Below are 19,879 nucleotides of genomic sequence, written 5' to 3'. Positions count from 1 at the left end.
TGATTGATGATGGTGGTAATGATTGATTGGTGATTACTGATTGATTGATGATGGTGGTAATGATTGATTGATGGTGATGATGACTGATTGATGATTGATTGATGATGGTGGTAATGATTGATTGATGGTGATGATGACTGATTGATGATGGTGGTAATGATTGATTGTTGATGATGATGACTGATTGGTGATGGTGGTAATGATTGATTGATGATGACTGATTGATCGGTGATGACTGATTGATTGATGATGGTGGTAATGATTGATTGGTGATGACTGATGATGGTGGTAATGATTGATTAATGGTGATGATGACTGATTGGTGATGGTGGTAATGATTGATTGGTGATGGAGGTAATGATTGATTGATGATGACTGATTGATTGGTGATGACTGATTGATGATGGTGGTAATGATTTGATTGGTGATGATGGAGGTAATGATTGATTGGTGATAATGATTGATTGGTGGTGATGACTGATTGATGGTGGTGGTAATGATTGATGATGACTGATTGATGATGGTGGTAATGATTGATTGGTGATGACTTATTGAAGATGGTGGTAATGATTGATTGATTGGTGATGATGACTTATTGATGATGGTGGTAATGATTGATTGGTGATGACTGATTGATGATGGTGGTAATGATTGGTGATGGTGATGACTGATTGATGGTGGTAATGATTGATTGATGGTAATGAGGACTGATTGATTGATGACGACGATGATGGTAATTGGAGGTAATGATTGATTGATGACGACGATGATGGTAATTGGAGGTAATGATTGATTGATGATGGTGGTAATGGTGATGATGGTGGTGATGATAAAAGTGGTAGTGGTGGTATTATATGAGTTTTCCTTAACACAAGTCACAATCGTCTCACCAAATTGCCAATGTGATTATTCTTGTTGATCTAATTTTTTAAAACATCAATAATTTTCGAATTTTAACAATTCTGTTTTAAAACTTGATTTTGATATTTTCCACACATATGACAAAGGTTGCATGACCCTTGATTAATCTTGATATCTGAATTTGCTTTTCTACTATTTCTAGCTAAGTCTGAACAACAATGACATCAAATGAATTAAATATACAAGAGTGATTCTTATGCAGAGCATGTTGCTTATTTTATTTGAATCACAGAAACGGGTGAAATGAGATGTTCTGCATACTTCCATTGTATGTACAATCAATATCACAAACTTTGCATTAAATTCTACAATAAATGCAATTATTCAATAAATGCAAATATTTTCACCAAGGAAAAAACAAACAACATTCAGGAAGGAACCAGAAATAGAAATGACAATATATTACTGTTATACTTCTTTTTATCATTTACAAAATATCACAATATTGACAAAAATTCATATCATCTTTTAAATCTACAAGTTATTGATCAATCATAGCTATTCTGCACATACACATCCAATTGCATGAGCAATCAGAATCCATACAGTATTCCAACTGCAATAAACTTCCAATTCATTAGTACTATAAAAATCTATGCAAATAATGACTGCCATATCCCCACATACCTGAAACCTTGTCAATTTAAAAAAAAAAAACCTAAATACGATATTTAATTCATATATGGTTTTGACAATTCTTCTAAAACAAAAGAAACTGCCAAGTAAAACATAATATCATCTTTATACTTCCATTAACTATTCAGGGTACCATTTCATGAGGACTTGTTATAAGTTTACTACTAGCCAATCAAATCATATGATCTTAGTAGCTCTTAAACTGTGATTGCAAATTTGTCATAAAATAAGTTTCATGAAACGGGCCATGCGTGTACTTGGAAATGTGTATTATCTATTGAATTCGAGAAAAAATGCTTTCCAAATACGTATAGGTATTTATAATCAATGCAAAAGTTAAAAAAGGATGTTTTTGTGTATTCATATTACGAACCTGTGCAAATGACTTCAAATTCTGGATATAATAATATAGGATTTGTATAGCGCACGTATCCACCTTGCTAGGTTCTCAAGGCGCTCCTATATTACCCCGGCTAAGCTACCGATTCCAGTGCGCACAGCTTTTTGAGGAATTACTTCCTGCCAGTACCCATTTACCTCAACTGGGTTGAGAGCAGCACAATGTGGATGAATTTCTTGCTAAAGGAAAACACCCGAAGGCTTGGAATCGAACCCATGTTCTTCAGATTGAAAGACAAGAGTCTAAACCACTAGACCACGACATTTATGATGCTAATTACAAGGAGGATCTATGTGGCATTACCTTGAAGATGTTTCAGAAAGAGTTAAGTGAGACACATAGTTGAACTTTTAAGGGGAAGAAAACCCTGAAGAAAAGTTTGTTGTAAAAATAGAAGAAAAAATAATTTTAAAATATTGGTGGAGGTTGAGGGAAATCCATTAAAGATTAAGAAATTTGTTAGAATTTAAAGTTTTGGATTTGTGACATAAACGAGCAGCTGGCCCTATGTTGTGTAATACATGTATAAAATGCATAAATTTCAATTTTTCAATGGGTCGTGATGACTTATTTTTGTTTTCTTTTTAGGAACGAGTGTGAAATGATTTGTTTATTGATATACTGAAGGAGCAGTAAAAACCATTTTCAATTTCCGAGAAGATGACATTTCATTGATTTTTTTTACCGTAGGATATGTAGGAAAGCTGCTCGCATATGACGTCACAAATCAAATAATTTTCAATTCTTTTATGGATTTTTCTCACGCCTTCGGCAATAATTTTTACTAATTTTTCTGCTATTTTTACAATAAACATTTTGTCTAGGTGAACTTCCCCTTTTTAAAGTGTGACTCAGAGTCAAACTTTTTATTCAGTTGTGTGCGATATGAAAGGCATTACCGCATTGGTCAAATCATACTAAAAAGATGTGCACTACTGCCTTTTAATCAATAGGATTGTGTGTTACATATCATGTGCACATAAGCATTTTAGTCTGACTCTTAGTCACACTTAAATCTTTGTGAAACATCGCCCCCACCCCTGATAATCAAGATTAGCGCATTTTCAAGCCAAGACTTACATATATTCATACCACAGTGATTTTATCATTCAATTACAAATAATTTACTCTCTAAAATGGCATGTGGTTATATTTGATGACAGTTGAATTCTTGTAAATCTACTTTCAAAATACCAGAGGATCTTTTATAAAGCTGTTTGCAATGTTACAAATGACTTCAAAATGACAAGCCAGACTCCCAGTACATTTTCAATTAAACGAGTCGAATTTTGAAATCAAAGTAGATCCACATTACCACTTTAATTTATTTTCATCAATTCCTAATTCATCATGACCTAAATAATAGTAATAGTCTTTGTTCATTTTTGGATGATTAGAAGTAAACTTTGTTGAAATATCTGAGGAAATTTGGGTTTTTTATTTTACACTTCATACTTTCATTGTTCATGAAATCTTGTAACTTTACAAAGAGGTCATGAACAAGTCCCTCTAATTCAGTGGCATACAGATGGGGGGGGGGGGGCTCTTGCCCCCTAAATTTTTCACAACCAAGAAAAAAAAGATAAGGAAAGAGAGAAGGATGATATACATGTATTATATTATTTTCTGAATATTAATTATGTCAAAATCTACCGCCAAATTGGGTTTTTGTAATAAAAATGTCAAAATTTTTGCTCGCTTGCTTCGCTCATGAACAACTTCTTATAAATTTTGTGTGATACGCCATATCTGGCCCCCTCAAAATTCTATGATCATTGCACCACTGCTCTATTGAAAATCAATTTGATGTGCTTCAAGCCTGCAAAACTGAACACACACAGTTCATATACATGTATATTACATAGAAATTCATAGATTTGATATTCTCTTCACGGCAGGGTTTTCATTAAATAAGATTTTAAATGAAATAGAAATTGATAAGTTGAGAGCTTTATAATGAAATAAGCATTTAAATCATATGGAAAGTGATATATTTAATTTGCAAAAGCTCTTTCACATTACCAGAAGTGATATTTTCCATTACATTTGAATTGATGAAAATGTGTCACATGGGGCTCTATACTGATTTTACATTTAAAAAAAAAACAATATTTAAATAATCAAAAGACATACATTTAAAAAACATGTATTACTAGTATGACATAGCGTAGACAAAATAAATGAAAACATTTGTTTCATTTTCCAAACATTTCAAATTCCACACATGATTACCATTTACAAATTGCTGTTTTCCTTGTATAAAAATAAGAGGAAATAAAAAGAAAATACTGTGCCTGACATCCTGTTTCTAAAAAAAAAAGACAATTATGGAGGGACTTAAGTCAAGATGATATTAAAGGATTGAATATAAACACCTGCAGCAAAATTTGGCCCATTATCCTGAAACCCAATTTGAGTTTAGACCATGGTCCAACTCTTCTCTATACTTATGACAAGCCACAAATATCAACATTTTGTCTAAATTGTATGTTTCTCATGTTTAGTGTGCACTTCCTCATGCTTCAGTGGTGAAGGAAACTATTTTGGTCATCATTCAAAGAGATTTACGAATGATTCGAGTGTCAAAATTAGACGATAAATTGAACCAACACCAGCATACAGGAATTTTCACAATGATATAGTCAGCATACATGTACAGTATTTGTAACATCTGTTTCATTTTCATATGCACTAATGGCAATAGACATAAGTGAGATTTCTTATTTTCTGACGCTGATTTTGAACTAGCGAAAGTAATGAGTTAATTAGAAGTACATGTAGTAATTCCCTGCCATAATTACAGCTTATTCCTTTTAAATCATAAAATAGAATTCATCTGACATTGATTTTCTGCAATAATTACAGCTTATACCTTGGGACAAACTGAAATTGAGTTTTTTTTAAATCATCAAGTATAGTACATGGAATTCATCTGAAATTGATTCTCTGTAATAATTACAGCTCATAACTTGGACAAACTAAAAAAACATACTTTCTTTTAAAAATCATCATACTATGTAAATTAAATAAAATGCATGTGATATCTGGATAATGATTATTCAAACTGACAATTTTTGGATTGGGAACAATGATTGATACTGGGGAGAGGGGGAGAAGTCAAATTTTTCAATGGAAAAATATCAAACAAAGATCCAGACAGAATACATGTACATGTATCTAGTTTTTAATACCAAGGCATGTTGCTACCACCCAACCCTGATTTTCCTGAAAACTCAGAACTAAGGCTTAGTCTATGTGTGAAAAGACAAATGCAAAGTATACAGATTGCTCAAATTACTAGACATAATGGCCTGTATTTTGAACCCCAGCTCACTCAATCATGGTTTAAGTCAGGGCTAAAATTATGGGAAGCTAATAAAAGTATCCAGTAAGTCGTTTCATAAAAATGTTCGTATTAAGTTAAGAGTGACTTTAAGAACGACTGGTAAACCTTTCTTACGCGCTGAACCATTGTTAATGAACATTTAGGTGCATACCATTTACCACAAGAAAGGATCACCAGTCGCTCTTAACTTACGAACAGCTTTATGAAACACCCACATATGTTTACACTGAAATGCTTATTCCATTTACTGGGATTCTTCCCATGGTTTGATGATAAAGAAATCAATTGTATTTATCATTTCAAAAATTTTGTTTAATGATTTGATTGCAAAAATTGATGATAAATTGATCACCTAACCATAAACATTGGTGTCACGTTTGGCTACCCATAGTCAAACCACAACTTTAGATCACGGTTTTAAGTTAATCTGGAGTTCAGAATATGGGCTAATATATATAAATACGGTACCTATCATATTACCTTATTAGACAGGAAACACATAGATTAGAAGGACCTATACAGTCATTATGACAGAATGCTCCACAACCTTTACACATAACCATAGCTTTCAAACGACAGTTGCATTTACCTGCCAGAGTAGTAGCGGTGCCTTCTGGACTATCCTTGCCACCAGAGGGCAGCAGACTGCTCTTACTCGTAATTGGACTGGACATGACTACAGAACTCTGACAGGAACAGACAGCGTTCTGAATAGATGAGTTGTTGTTGGAAAGTGGGACCACCTTGGCCACTGTGGGTTGACTGTGCGTCGACCCAGCATCCTTGCCAGGAAGCTGAACGGTGGACGTGTGAATGGCACCATTCGCTATGCTCACTTTCCCATGTACTAGATTGACAGTCCTGTTTTCAGAGCTTGCAGATGATATTTGCGTCACCTTGCCAGCGCTTGGAGCAGAGCTCTGGTTCCCTTGAGATGCATTCGATGAACCACTTGTGACCGTACTGGGCGGGGTGACACTGGCCACAGCTTTGCTGGATGGTAGTGTTATATACGCCACTGTCTTTGAATTATTGCTTACTTTGCTTGAAACAAGTGTTGCTACAGAGTTTGTGGTCTTTAGACTGGATTGTTGACTATTTCCTTGGACTACTCTAGAAGCATTGCTAGGTAGTATACTCATATTGGATTGCGAGACTAAGACAACACTCAAACCTGGCTGAGTCTTTATGATGATGGGTTTGACTGTCTGTATCACAGGTTGGCCAGGGGTGGATTTTGAAACTGTGACCGTCAAGACTTTATTTGAAGAACCACTCTTAGAATCACCATGTAGTCCTTCTAAATGCATCCTAGCACCACCTCCAGTAACGGATGTAGCATTGCTAGGCACAATGGATTTGAGATTCATCCAGTTGTGCGACGTGGCACGTGGTCTACCCAAGATGGCTGGCGAGTGTACTGAGGGTCTTGCAGCACCTTGCGCATTCCCAGGCACCAACCTTGCATGTACCTTGGCAGAAGTTTGTGCTTTAATCTGCGCCAGTGTCCGCGTTTGTCCTTGATGAGCCCTGGCGGCCATCTGAGCTTTGATCTGCGCCAGGGTTCTCGTTTGAGACTGAACCGGTTTGAGTTGAGCTTGGCTCTTGATCTGAGCCAGAGTCCTGGTCTTAGAAACACCACTTGATGAAGCATCAGAGTCGACTCTTTGTCTCTTCTCGGGTGACTCTTCTGAATCTGATGGACGTTTGACAGACAGGTCAGGTGGTATCAGCTGCGCAGATCTCTTGACTTCACCCACCTTGGTCCCTCCCGCTGCAGCCTGATGCCTCTGACTAGCAGCGGCCATTGTTGAAAGCAATGTGCTGCATGAATACTGAGCAGGGCTTGCAGTCCCGATACTTGTCAATATAGATGATTTGGCTTTCTGCGACGATGAACTGCTGCCACTTATTTCACTACTGCTGCTACTGCTTGAACTCCTCTCCTTACTTATAGTCTTTGACGATTTCTTAAGGATGGACACCCCTCCTGCAACACCATCTTTAGGTACAGAGATCTTGAGGATGATCTTTGCAGGTGGTTCTTGCACTCTGTGATTAACAACATGCTTCTGAGACTTGGTTGGAGAAGCTTTAGTCGAACTTGACACAGATGTAGACGCCGATGACGAGACTGAAGTGGAGGAGGATGAAGCTTTATGTATCTTTGGTGGTGTCTTCGTAGCCTTTGAAGAACTTGAATACTTGGACTGAAGTTCAGGTACGGATGACTGACCCCACACTGGTTCAAAGTGCTTCGTCTAAAACAATCAATAAAACAAATAAAATATGATAAGTCAATCAGATTGAATTGACTTGGTCTACTAGCAGATGGTCTAATTCTCTGATCATCTATAAACATCATCATGGCTAAACCCACTGACCTGTAGTCTGAACTCAGGTTTCATTCAATTTTCTGAAGTTGTGATTTAACTATGGATAGCCAATGATGACATAAATCCCTAACAGTAGAGGTAAGGATAAATAAGAAAGCTGTCTTCACCACTAAGAATTGGGAAAGAGCACCATAAACATAAGTATAAATGTAAACAAATTGTGACATTTTTGGCTTCCCATAATTTTAGCACATACATGTATTTAGACCACCCGAGTTCAGCATACGGGCCATTAGCCCTAAAAGGACAGAGCTATTTGAGATGTATTGAGACTGGGGGGCCATGATGGCCCCCCCTTCTGATCTCGACCGCCGTTCGCCCGATCGTGCCGGACTTCGGCACGCACTTCTTTACCACATAAACTACAAACCAGTATAAAAAAAATTCTGAAAATATATTTTGTTTATTTATTATGAATAAAATATGCAAATTTATTAGTGCAAAAAATGCATATTTAACACCCAAATTCACTTCAAATTTTCTTCTTTTTTTTCCAGATGTCATCTTTGTAATCTAATTTTAAGGTTACCACAAAGAAAGATGCGAAAGCCAATTTCTTCCTTCATTTTTTAATTTGTTTTTAGAATTTCTTATGTATTTCTTTGTTTTTCATCTTTTGTTTTTAATTGTTTTTTTCAATGGAAATTATTACAGACCATTCAACACCTCAATTAACCCCTAAATTAATTAAACAGACCAATTAGAATGAAAAATAATCACCCTTTTATGAATTTCATCTCCCATAGACTTTGTACACAAAGTATAAAAATGAGCCATTTTCGGCATGACATTGTCTCGTAAAAAGTCATGTGACGTCGCGATGCTATACCCGTATGTCACGAATTTGGTCTCAAAAGTTGCATGAGACTTCAAAAAAAAGTCATAAACTTTTCGGCGCTAACTTTTTGCGTTTCGGAAATATGCCCCCCCCCCCCCCCCCCCCCCGTAGGGTTAAGTCTACTATTCATTTGGTACAATAGACCAGTTCGTAGTTACTTCATGGACAATGTTGGTCAAATGACCTTTCATTTCTTTCATTATGCTAGGCAAACTTCAAAGCAAGATATTAGGTAAGAATGCCTTACATGGCAGGATGAAGAAATTGAATAGACCAGGTGACTAGAATAGCACACCAATGAACACTCTATGAAGGTATTTTGTTGTATTGCTACTTTTAATGCATATTATAGCATGCTGCACAATGTACTTTGTAAACTGTGAAATACCAGTTGTTCGTGGACGCATTTTTGTTTTTTGTGGATGTAAATGAAAACACAATTCAAAAGAATAGATGAATAATCAAGACATCAAAGTTGGTGCTTATCTCTTTAAATTTTAAACCACCATGTCACTTTAGTACCATTGACCTTCCTCTGATCATGCACAGAATCTTCTGACCATGCGCAGCGTGGAACTACGAACTGGCTTATTGTCACTTGGGACCTCCATCACTTGGACTAACTTCAATTTTAGTCCAATGACCAGATGGTCTAATTTCCTCTTTGTCTCCTCAACTTTTTCACAATTTATCCAATGAAAATTTGGTTCCTTAACAATCTATCAGACAACATGGAATAAATTGTTTTAGACCAGGAGGATATTTTGCAAAATGGGAATAGTCAAACAAGAAATAAGTAAACAAGCTAAATGCTAACTAGACCAACGTTTAAGTAGACCAACTGGTTGTTACAAACTAGAATTAGACCATTTGTGATGAGAAAAAGGCAGAAAGTAAATTTGTATCTTCAAATTGCGCAGCTTCATTTTGTGCCAAATTTCATCCATGAACACTCCTCCAGCTATATATCAGGCAAGAGATCTTGCTAATGCATAGACTATGATCGAAGAAGAAAAATCACTAAAATCCTTCAATTAGCAACATTGACATAGTAATATAAACTTGCTATTTTCCATGCAAGAAAGCAAATTATCAGGGATATTCTCTATAAAGCTATATTTATCACATGGCATTTTAGCAGATAAAAAGAACACAAAAATACCAATGTTGCCAATTTGAGGAATAAAGATGATCACATTAGGTTTTGAATAAGTCAATATCATGTTCAAACAGTCTTTGATACTGACCTTCCAAGGATCTAACTTGGCCCTCTCCTTGTCCAGCTCAGCCTTCAGCTTGGCTTGTGATTCGGGCGTGAATTCTCCGCTAGCAAGACGTTCACGCCACTTGGTACACGCCCTCGCAAAGAATTCATTATCCAGGGCCGTACCTCCCAATCTATCAAAAGGAAAAATAGATTAATTGGGTTGTATTCAGCATTTGATGATCTTCCTAAAAAAATAGGATTACTGACTGCATATCACACACAGTATCTCCCCTCCCCCATCCAATCTTGCCCCCATCCAATCTCCCTCATCCCTATCCTATCATGCCCCTCCACATGCCATCTTGCCCCCTTGCTGCCCCTTCTCATCCAATCTCACCTCTCCCATCCCTCCTTGCCCCCCCCCCTCCCATCTGATCTTGCCCCTCCCTCACTATCCGATCTTGCCCCTTCTCATCCAATCTCACCTCTCCCATCCCTCCTTGCCCCCCCCTCCCATCCGATCTTGCCCCTTCTCATCCCATCTCTCCCCCCATGCAAAACTCATTTCTACACTTTCAAAGATGCATTGTACAGCACATGCTTAATAGTGTGAAACATCATTCATTGTGTTGCTAGATGAGTCTTACCTCAGACAATTATCAGGTCCTTTATGTCTATCGTTGTTAGGGAGCATCTTGAGGAGTTTGTGTTGATGATGAGCAGGAAGGCTGGTAAATGTGTGCTTGTTAATCAGATTCTGTTTAGGGTTAGAATTTTAGAAAGAAAAAAATTAAACTTTACTCTACCCCTTAAACGAGAGAGTTCTTCATCATGTTAAACTCTCCTTGGGTATAATAATGAGTCATATTTTTTAATGTTTTTTCTCTCAGCCACTTGTAGACAATTTTCAATATACAAGTTATGTATCTTTCTTAATGGTTTCTGACGGCAATGAAAACCTATTACAAATGGGTTTTTTCTTTCTAGTTTTAATGTCGGCATCTCTCAGTTATTTTTAATCAGGCTGTCAAAACAAATCTACACATTTCAAGATGAAGCAACTGCAGAGGAGAGCAACTGGAGAAAAATAAATAAAGAAGAAGCTTTGTAATGATAGGGAAATTCAGGTGTTCTCTTGTAAATTTATAATATAATAAAATATTGTTTTTATTATAATATATCCATCAATTTACCTAAGAAGGACATAATAAAACTTCAAAGACTACAAAATTCTGCAGCACGCCTACTGACACTGACAAAGAAGTCTGATTCAATAACTCCCATTCTCCGATCTCTCCATTGGCTACCAGTTGATAAAAGAATTATATTCAAAATTTTGTTACTAGTTCATCACTCTGTCTACTCTGTTTCCCCCTTATACCTGTGCAACTCAATTTCTCGATATTGCCCGACACGAAGTCTTCGTTCTTCATCAGATACATTGTTGCTTCAGATACCAAGAACCAGACACACATGGGGGGATAGGGCTTTCTCTGTCATGGGTCCAAAACTCTGGAACGAACTCCCGCTACGAATTCGACAGTTGTCTTCTACAGAATCATTCAAATCCCAACTAAAAACCTATCTATTCCCCTGAAATGATTAAATTAATAATTTAATTTGCCTTGTCCAGGAGATATTTTATTTTATTATTCTTTCTTTTTCTCTTTCCTTTTTTTTTTTTTTTTTTTTCCTAAGCGCCATGAGCACCTTAATGTGGACCTGTGCGCTATACAAATAACCACTATTATTATTATTATTAATATATATATATATACAAAATTCTGGCAGGCATGGCCTCCAAATTTGTTGCCTTCTTAGATGGTTAATGACTTAAATTTTGTTATAATAATAATAATATGGTCAATCATATATTGCAGTTACATTATGCATATACTTTACTGCGCATGATACATGTACTTTGTTATCACATCATTACCCCGGCTATAGCTGAGCCGCCATATAGGCGCTAAAGCTTTCAAGAAATGAATCCTACTGGGCACCCATTCACTTCACCTGGGTCAAGTGCAGCACAATGTTGATAAATTTCTTACTGAAGGAAACTACGCCATGACTGGGATTCGAACCCACAACCCTCTGTTTCAAAGTCCAGAGACTAATCAACTGGGCCACAACACTCCAAGGAAAAGATACAGAATAAACCTCTTATTTTTGCAAGTTTGGCTACTTTCAACAAAGGTAATTCATCCCTTTAAAGGAGAATGAAACTCTTGGAGCAAGTTAGCTTTTGTGAAAGCAGAAAAATCCAAGAATAAGATCAACAAAAGTTTGAGTAAAATAGGACTAGCAATAGAAGAGAGATGAGCATTTGAATGTCGAGATCACTAATGCTATGGAGATCCTCCCATTGGCAATGCGACCAAGATCTATGATGTCACAGATGAACAACTCTCCCCTTTTGGACACTGAAAATATACCCCAAAACATCTCTTTTTGCTCATTCTAATCATATGACAAACAATTCATCAATGATATAATGTTGTGAAACCTCTGTACTTGTCCTCTCATAAAGAGAACACCTCACTGTGTGATATAGACTCTATAAAAGTGAGAATATAAGTGAAATAAGTACTTAAGTAATGAGGGAGTTGTACGTGTGTGACATCACAGATCTTGGTCGCATTGCCAATGGGAGGATCTACATGGCATTAGTGATCTCGACATTCAAATGCTCATAACTTTCTTATTATTCATTCAATCTTCCTCAAACTTTCAACAATATGTTTCTTTGATTTTTCTCTTTGATATGGATTCAGCTGGTTTCAAGGGTTTCATTCTCCTTTAATATACTAACCTTTAAATTTACATTGGCAAGAACAGAGTTGGGGGTTTCTAGGTCAACTTGAGACTTTCTCCTAAAGTCTGGAAAAGGTGCTGCCAAAGAAAGAAAAGAATAAAAGAGGTATAATACGTATCAAATTCCTCTATACCAAATATATCTATATGAACATATAATAGATAAATGTAGACACATGACCCAGAAGGAATTTGTTTTTTTTATAAATCAGTAATTTGAAGTTGATTTTAAAATCAAACTTAGATTATCATAATATAATTTCAATAATAAACATATTTAGAATCAAAACAAAACAATATTAAACCCAAGAGAGTTTTTGCTCAAAGTTTGCCAGTCTGTGCAAGATTTATATGTCACTGCATTCAATTTACTCAAATTTACTTAAACAGCCATTACTAATCTCATGCATGAATTAACCTCTGGTCTAAAGTGGTGGATCGCAAATTGTAATACAAAGTGCTAACAGTAAAGGTTCATTTATCAGTTTATTTGACATTCCAATCATTTATAATTGTCTTGGAATAATTTCTAAAATAGTTAATGCATGAGGAAATAGCAAAGTAAATAAAAGAAACATGCAATATAAAGAAAACTTTAACTTTCCAGGTTTCCATAATTTAGGGGGACAAAGTTACATGTAAAGCAGACTATGGCCTATTAAGGTAAACTGGTCAATACTAGGAAACATCTCTTGCAATGTTCTCAACTTACATGAGCCATACTTCTTGTTTTTCTTGTGCCTCCGCCGTGGCTACAGAAGAAGAAAAAAATAGGGTTTTCATTATTAGATATGAATTAAAAATAAAAGTCAAATTCCTAGATAGGCATCTGCCAGACAGGGATAATGAGTATATTTAAAGAATGGCTTTTGAGTTTGATGTGGGGGTTGAAGGAGGAGGGGTTGGCCAAAAAAGACTCGGAAGAGGCAAGTAGAGGAGAGTTGGAGGGTTTGGTTAGGGGATGGAAGATGCACTGCATACTATAAATTGGTGGGAGGAGGTAACAGTGACTGCTGCGACTATGAGATGAATCCAACCACCAAAATTCTATGAAGACAAAACTGGATTTAAACTTTGAAGTTTGGACTAAAACATCACAGGAAATAAAAAGAAAAGGATTCAGCATCTCTTTGAAATGGTGCCATGGAACTATGTACTTATATAGTAGATCAACAGCCACACCATAATCTATACATGATTTTGAGAGTTGCATTATGGTGGAAAATACATCAACATCTAACATTATCACCATATTATCTGGGTAATGATAAAAAAAATATAATCATGAAAATCAATGGTCTTTCTATTCTTTAACTGGATAAGCCTTTCACTTTTGCAACAAACTTTGCAGCAACAAAAAAATACATTAAATTTTCTTTTACTTTCCATTCTTGGGAAATGTTGCATCCTTCATTGATGTCTCCCGAACCAATTACATAGTAAATCAACAAAATATCTCAGGACTGCTTTTCTGATGAAATGTCATGCTTTAGGCCTTAACCCTAAGAAGACTGGGGGGGGGGGGGGCTGATTCAGCCCCCCCCCCTCGACATTTTTCGTGATAATAGACCAGTTCGTAGTTACTCATGGACAATTTTCGGTCAAATGACCTTTCATTTCTTTCATTATGATAGGCAGATTTCAAAGAAAAATATTACGTAAGCTTGCCTTACATAGCAGGATGAAGAAATTGAATAGACCATGTGACTAGAATAGCACACCAATGAACACTTTATGAAGGTATTTTTTGCATTCCTACTTTGAATGCATATCATAGCATGTTGCACAATGTACTTGGCAAACTGTGAAAACCAGTCGTTCGTGGACGCGTTGTTGTTTTTTGTGGATGTAAATGAAAACCACAATTCAAAAGAATATATGAATAATCAAGACATTAAAGTTGGTGTTTATCTCATTAGATTTTAAACCACCATGTCACTTTAGTACAAATGACCTTCCTCTGATCATGCGTAGAATCTTTTGATCATGCGCAGAAAGGAACTACGAACTGGCTTATTCCGCCGCGCGAAATTTTTTGACCGTGTGGCTCACTGACTTTTTACATTCAAGTCTCGCGCAACTTTTGAGACCAAATTTGCGACCCCCGGGTACGCGGTTCTGAAATTACGCAACATTTCGTAAGTGCATGCAGACCCAAAATTGCACCATAACGTGAATTTGTGTACAAATCCAATGCAAATAGTGTTTTTAGCCAAAATTCATAAATGTATCATTATTTTTCCTTTTACTTATTGAAATCAATTAATTCCATCTTATTTATGGTCAAAATAAATTCCCCGACAATTTCCATTGAAAAAACAATAAAAAACAGAAAGTCGAAAAACAAAGAAATTTAGAAAACAATAAAATAAAATAAGAAAATAAATGTAATTTTGAATTTTTTTTAGTACATTTGATCAGATTCATATAAAGTGTGTGTGTGTACCAAAAATTAGCCTTTTAGGGGCATTATTTAGTTAATTAAATCAAACTTTTGATTTTACCTATAAATTAGCATAATTAATTAGCAATGAGATTTTTCGAAGAATTTGATCTTGTAGTTTTGTAGCTTATGCCATGGCTATTGCGCGTGCCAAGTTTCGTCGCGATTGCGCGATTCACGGCCGAGATCATAAGGGGGGCTGAATCAGCCCCCCCCCCCCCCGTCTTCTAACATCGAAATAGCCCAGTCTACTTAGGGTTAGAAAAACAATAGCATAACCTTTACACCAAGCTTTCTTTGTTATAACATAAATAAAATGAAAGTGTAAAAAATAAAATGAAATTGAAAGTTACCTTTCCACTGAAGCCTGGAAGGGAGGCTAATATCTCACTAATAGTCTGTGATCTTGGTAGCATATGATTTCTATGATCAACGTCAGGACTTGGTTTGGCACTATCTACTTCATCTGCTTTCAAATTACAAACAAAAAATTAATTTTTATCCAACTAGCCACTGGTGCCAGTGAGGAAAATACATGCAAAGTGTCACATACATGTAACATCAGGATACGGATGAATAGGATCTCTATAGATATTCTGTCTTAACGTTGAGGTTGAGTGTTACTATCTTTCTATGGCTAATTTAAACTTGAATCTGCATCTGGAATTTGAGGCATTTAAAATCTCTCATTCCACCAAAATTTGTCAATCCAATTTTCTAAAATTTCCAATGACTTTGGCTCTACAATTTCCTGAGGTAGATTGTTCCAATCTCTAACTCGCTGAGTAATAAAAATTACTCTTGTCTTGATCTTTTCTACATGTAAGATTCCAATCCTGAAACCCGAGAAAGAACGACAAATGGAAAGACAGAACCTGAAAATAGGGACACTGCAGAGTCTCCTATTATTAACACAAGTAGATTTGCATAAAATGAAAATAGAGTTAAGTCCATTGAAAATGAATGTGAAGATTTTTATGGACTTTTATTTGAATAATTTTTACAACGTACATACATGTAGAAAGTACCTTAATTTCAAACAAAAATGATAATGTTAATACAAAAAATATTATGATTACATCAAGACATGAATCCTGAAACAAAAAGTATTTTATTCATTTGCAAAATTATTTATTTTTGAATCCCATAAACACAAATCATAAGCAATGATCATAAAACAAAGTTTTTCATGACTGATTTCAATGACCAAAATGAACAATCAAATCCATCATGTAAATCAATCCAGGGGCCACGGAACGGTTTTCAAAGTGGGGGGGCTGAACATGCAAAAAATCACAATCATATGGTAATTTTTAAATTTTTGTAAACGGTTTTTGACAAAAGTGGGGGCAATCATAAGATCCATCGCCAAGATTTGTCTTAAAGGACCCTGTTAGTTGTTTATATTAGAGTGCTAGAAATGAAACAACATGCATCTGTGAGAAAAGGAAACATGAAACAATCCTTTATATCTAAAATGATAAATAAAAAGGGTGATTTCAAGTACAGTACTCTGTTGGTGTGGATTCTGGGAGCTTGAATAGGGATGCTAAACACAGCTCCAATAATCAAACTTTGTCGATCACAGGCCAGTTTCATAAAGACTTAAAACAAATGCACACTTAGTAATTATAATCAAAGTTTTATGAAACGGGCCCCTAGTCGTCAACAGTTCAATATTGAGTGATGATGTCACTTATCGACACAATCATCCCAACATTGATCACACAAACAGCCTGCACTGTATGTACAAGAAAACAATATTTGTAAAGTTTTGTGGCAAGTAGTAAAAAAAATTGAAATGTTAATGAAAATATCAAATGAATTGTGATTCAACGGATGATTATTTTGCTTAGGTTGTCACACCTGGATGATTTTTATGAGCAAATGAACTAAAACTGAAATAGAAAATGATATTGAAATTAGAATTGAAATTGAAATTAAAATTGAAATCAGAAACTGAAAAAGAAATAGACATTTTAAACAAGTGGAATGCCTCTGGCCGTCTCACCTGCATCACGCGATTCAATATAGCAGCAGTGCTGATTTTGAAAACTACTATAACTCGCACAAGATGTTCAGTGATACTTGGTTACTCTTATTTCCACGTTTTATGAACTAGACCAATACACTTATAGAGATATGATGGCAATTCAACAAATACCCCCAACGTGGCCAAAGTTCTTTGACCTTACATGACCTTTGACCTTGATCATGTGACCTGAAACTCGCACAGGATGTTCAGTGATACTTGATTACTATTATGTCCAAGTTTTATGAACTAGACCAACACACTTTCAAATTTATGGCTGTAATTCAACAAATACCCCAATTTGGCCAAAGTTCATTGACCCTAAATGACCTTTGACCTTGATCATGTGACCTGAAACTTGCACAGGATGTTCAGTAATACTTGATTACTATTATGTCCAAGTTTCATGAATCAGATCCATAAACTTTCAAAGTTATGATGGTAATTCAACAGATACCCCCAATTCGGCCAAAGTTCATTGACCCTAAATGACCTTTGACCTTGGTCATGTGATGTGAAACTCATGCAGGATGTTCAGTGATACTTGATTAACCTTATGTATAAGTTTCATGAACTAGGTCCATATATTTTCTAAGTTATGATGACATTTCAAAAACTTAACCTTAGGTTAAGATTTTGATGTTGATTCCCCCAACATGGTCTAAGTTCATTGACCCTAAATGACCTTTGACCTCGGTCATGTGACATGAAACTCAGGCAGGATGTTCAGTAATACTTGATTAAACTTATGGCCAAGTTTCATGAACTAGGTCCATATACTTTCTAAGTTATGCTGTCATTTCAAAAACTTAACCTCAGGTTAAGATTTGGTGTTGACGCCGCCGCCGCCGCCGTCGCCGTCGGAAAAGCGGCGCCTATAGTCTCACTCTGCTATGCAGGTGAGACAAAAATTGAAATTATAATTAAAATTGTAATTGGAAATGATATAGAAACTGGAATTGGAATTAGAATTGAAAAATGAAATTGGAATTGAAAAATTGAAGAAAAAAAACTGAAATTAAAATTGAAATTTAGCAAGCATGTTAACATTCCTATGGCAAGCCATTTTAACATTTTATTCCATTTCTTGTCAACAAATGTCAACTCTTGATATCAGTAAATAATGTTGAGTGTCAAATCAAGGAAAACGCAAAATGATCAATTGGCTTGCCATATGTCAAGGTGTGACAAGCAATTCAATGGATTAGTATGTCTATAAATGAATCTCAAAGCATGATAATGATCATCAAAGTGTGATTATCCCTTTACTAACAACATCAACAATTGAAGGTTTGGACCTAAAATCCTTTCAAGATACATGTATGTACCATACATGTTATGTTATCAAATTGTAATGAAAGATAATGTATATTGTATCATAAACACAATACGTCAGTGCCACTGCATGAACTAGGACTTTGTACATACACTGTATAGAGATTTGCTGAGAAGTCATTCCTTTGTGACATTTTATTCAAAATTTAATTTTACTATTAAGTAGTTGAAGACTGTATTTTGGCAGTAGTTTTGCACAGAAATTTCAAAAGGTTGTATTAGGTGAGCTCTTTATTGAATCACACACACTGAATGATACAAAGGAAGGGTTACCACATATTCAGTGAGGATTCAACCCATCATGATTATAATAATGAAAATAACATCTAAATATTTCATATTTTATGAATAATACTAAATAAATAATATGTGTGTGATGTAGTCAGTTCCCTAATTTGCATAAAGGATGTGCACTTGATTATTTCCTATTAATTCAAATAAACATTTGTAGTGGTGGACTTCAGCTTCAAGATCACCATCATTTTTTTTTCAAAGTCTCAACATCACAATGGTTTATGATGTAAGATCTGAAATTCATTTTTTTCAGCGTCTTATTTTAAATAATGAAAATAAACTAAATGATTGTTAATGATGGCATTTTTTTTTTATAAGGTGAATTTGCTTACTGTTGATACTTTGGGAAGGATCTGGTAGAAAATAACTCCCTACAAGCAAGAATAAAATCACAGAAATAAACATTACTGTTGCTATTATACATATTGGGAGGAAATGGTAGAAAATAACTCCCTACAAAATCACAAAACAAACACGATGGTTGTCTATTTGAGAAGGAAATGGTATAAAATAATCCCCTACACACAGGGATGATATCACAGAAGGCAAGCAAGAATAGGAGTCATGAATATTCATATGAAAGACAAGGGATCATACATAATAACATGTAAAGGAGTGCAATTAAAAAACACGTACATGTACACCAACAAAACTTATGGTTTCACCTTGCCATGTATGTGAACAGGCATGGCAAAACTCAGAAAAATTCACTGTTTAATTTTCAGTACATAGATATCAAGAGTGGTTTTGGTCAGAATTTTGGCTTTCCAGTATTTCTTGAAAGAGTATACTTTTTTAAAGCACTATTGAAAAATGGAACGTACTACACAAACCCCACATGCTTTTTTGACAGTTTTAATTAGACAAATACATGTATTTTGCCTAATAGTCTAAAGTTGCAATTTATTCTTCTTCCTGAGTGAGAATCAAGTTTTTCCCCTACATGTATTTTGAACACCAATACATTAAGGAATGGACAAGCCTTTGCATTAAATCTTCTATGTAATCATAGCAGGTAACACAATTAAGAGATAACATTGTGCCATGTGGGTAAAAGTAACAAATTGAGGCAATACAATGATGGAATCATTCCATAGACTGACCATAGACTGCAATATGATCAGCAACAATGGTAAAAGACAATCTAACCAAGAGGTCAATAGCACAACAGGGTTCCCAGCATTTCAAGAAAACAAAATTCGCCGATTTTCCCC

General features: G+C 35.4%; 1 protein-coding gene across 3 annotated transcripts in view; it reads right to left on the bottom strand.

Moving 5' to 3' along the window:
* Nucleotides 1-1,112: 1,112 nt before the first annotated feature.
* Nucleotides 1,113-19,879, bottom strand: part of LOC129280610 (putative Polycomb group protein ASXL2) — a 34,045-nt gene continuing 15,278 nt past the window's right edge. The window contains exons 4-10 of one of the 3 annotated variants that reach the window (XM_054916614.2): nt 18,998-19,036; nt 15,358-15,473; nt 13,274-13,313; nt 12,560-12,639; nt 10,392-10,501; nt 9,785-9,935; nt 1,113-7,564 (exon numbers count right to left, since the gene is read on the bottom strand). In XM_054916614.2, coding sequence (XP_054772589.2) covers nt 5,780-7,564; nt 9,785-9,935; nt 10,392-10,501; nt 12,560-12,639; nt 13,274-13,313; nt 15,358-15,473; nt 18,998-19,036 — 2,321 coding nt within the window. In that variant the 3' untranslated portion in view covers nt 1,113-5,779. The remainder of the gene's footprint in view (nt 7,565-9,784; nt 9,936-10,391; nt 10,502-12,559; nt 12,640-13,273; nt 13,314-15,357; nt 15,474-18,997; nt 19,037-19,879) is intronic. The other 2 variants (XM_064111851.1, XM_064111850.1) reach the window with 2 other exon arrangements.

The sequence above is a fragment of the Lytechinus pictus genome, chromosome 17 (assembly GCF_037042905.1).
Source record: "Lytechinus pictus isolate F3 Inbred chromosome 17, Lp3.0, whole genome shotgun sequence".
Taxonomy (NCBI): Eukaryota; Metazoa; Echinodermata; class Echinoidea; order Temnopleuroida; family Toxopneustidae; genus Lytechinus; species Lytechinus pictus.
This window is presented reverse-complemented; position numbering and strand designations above follow the sequence as displayed.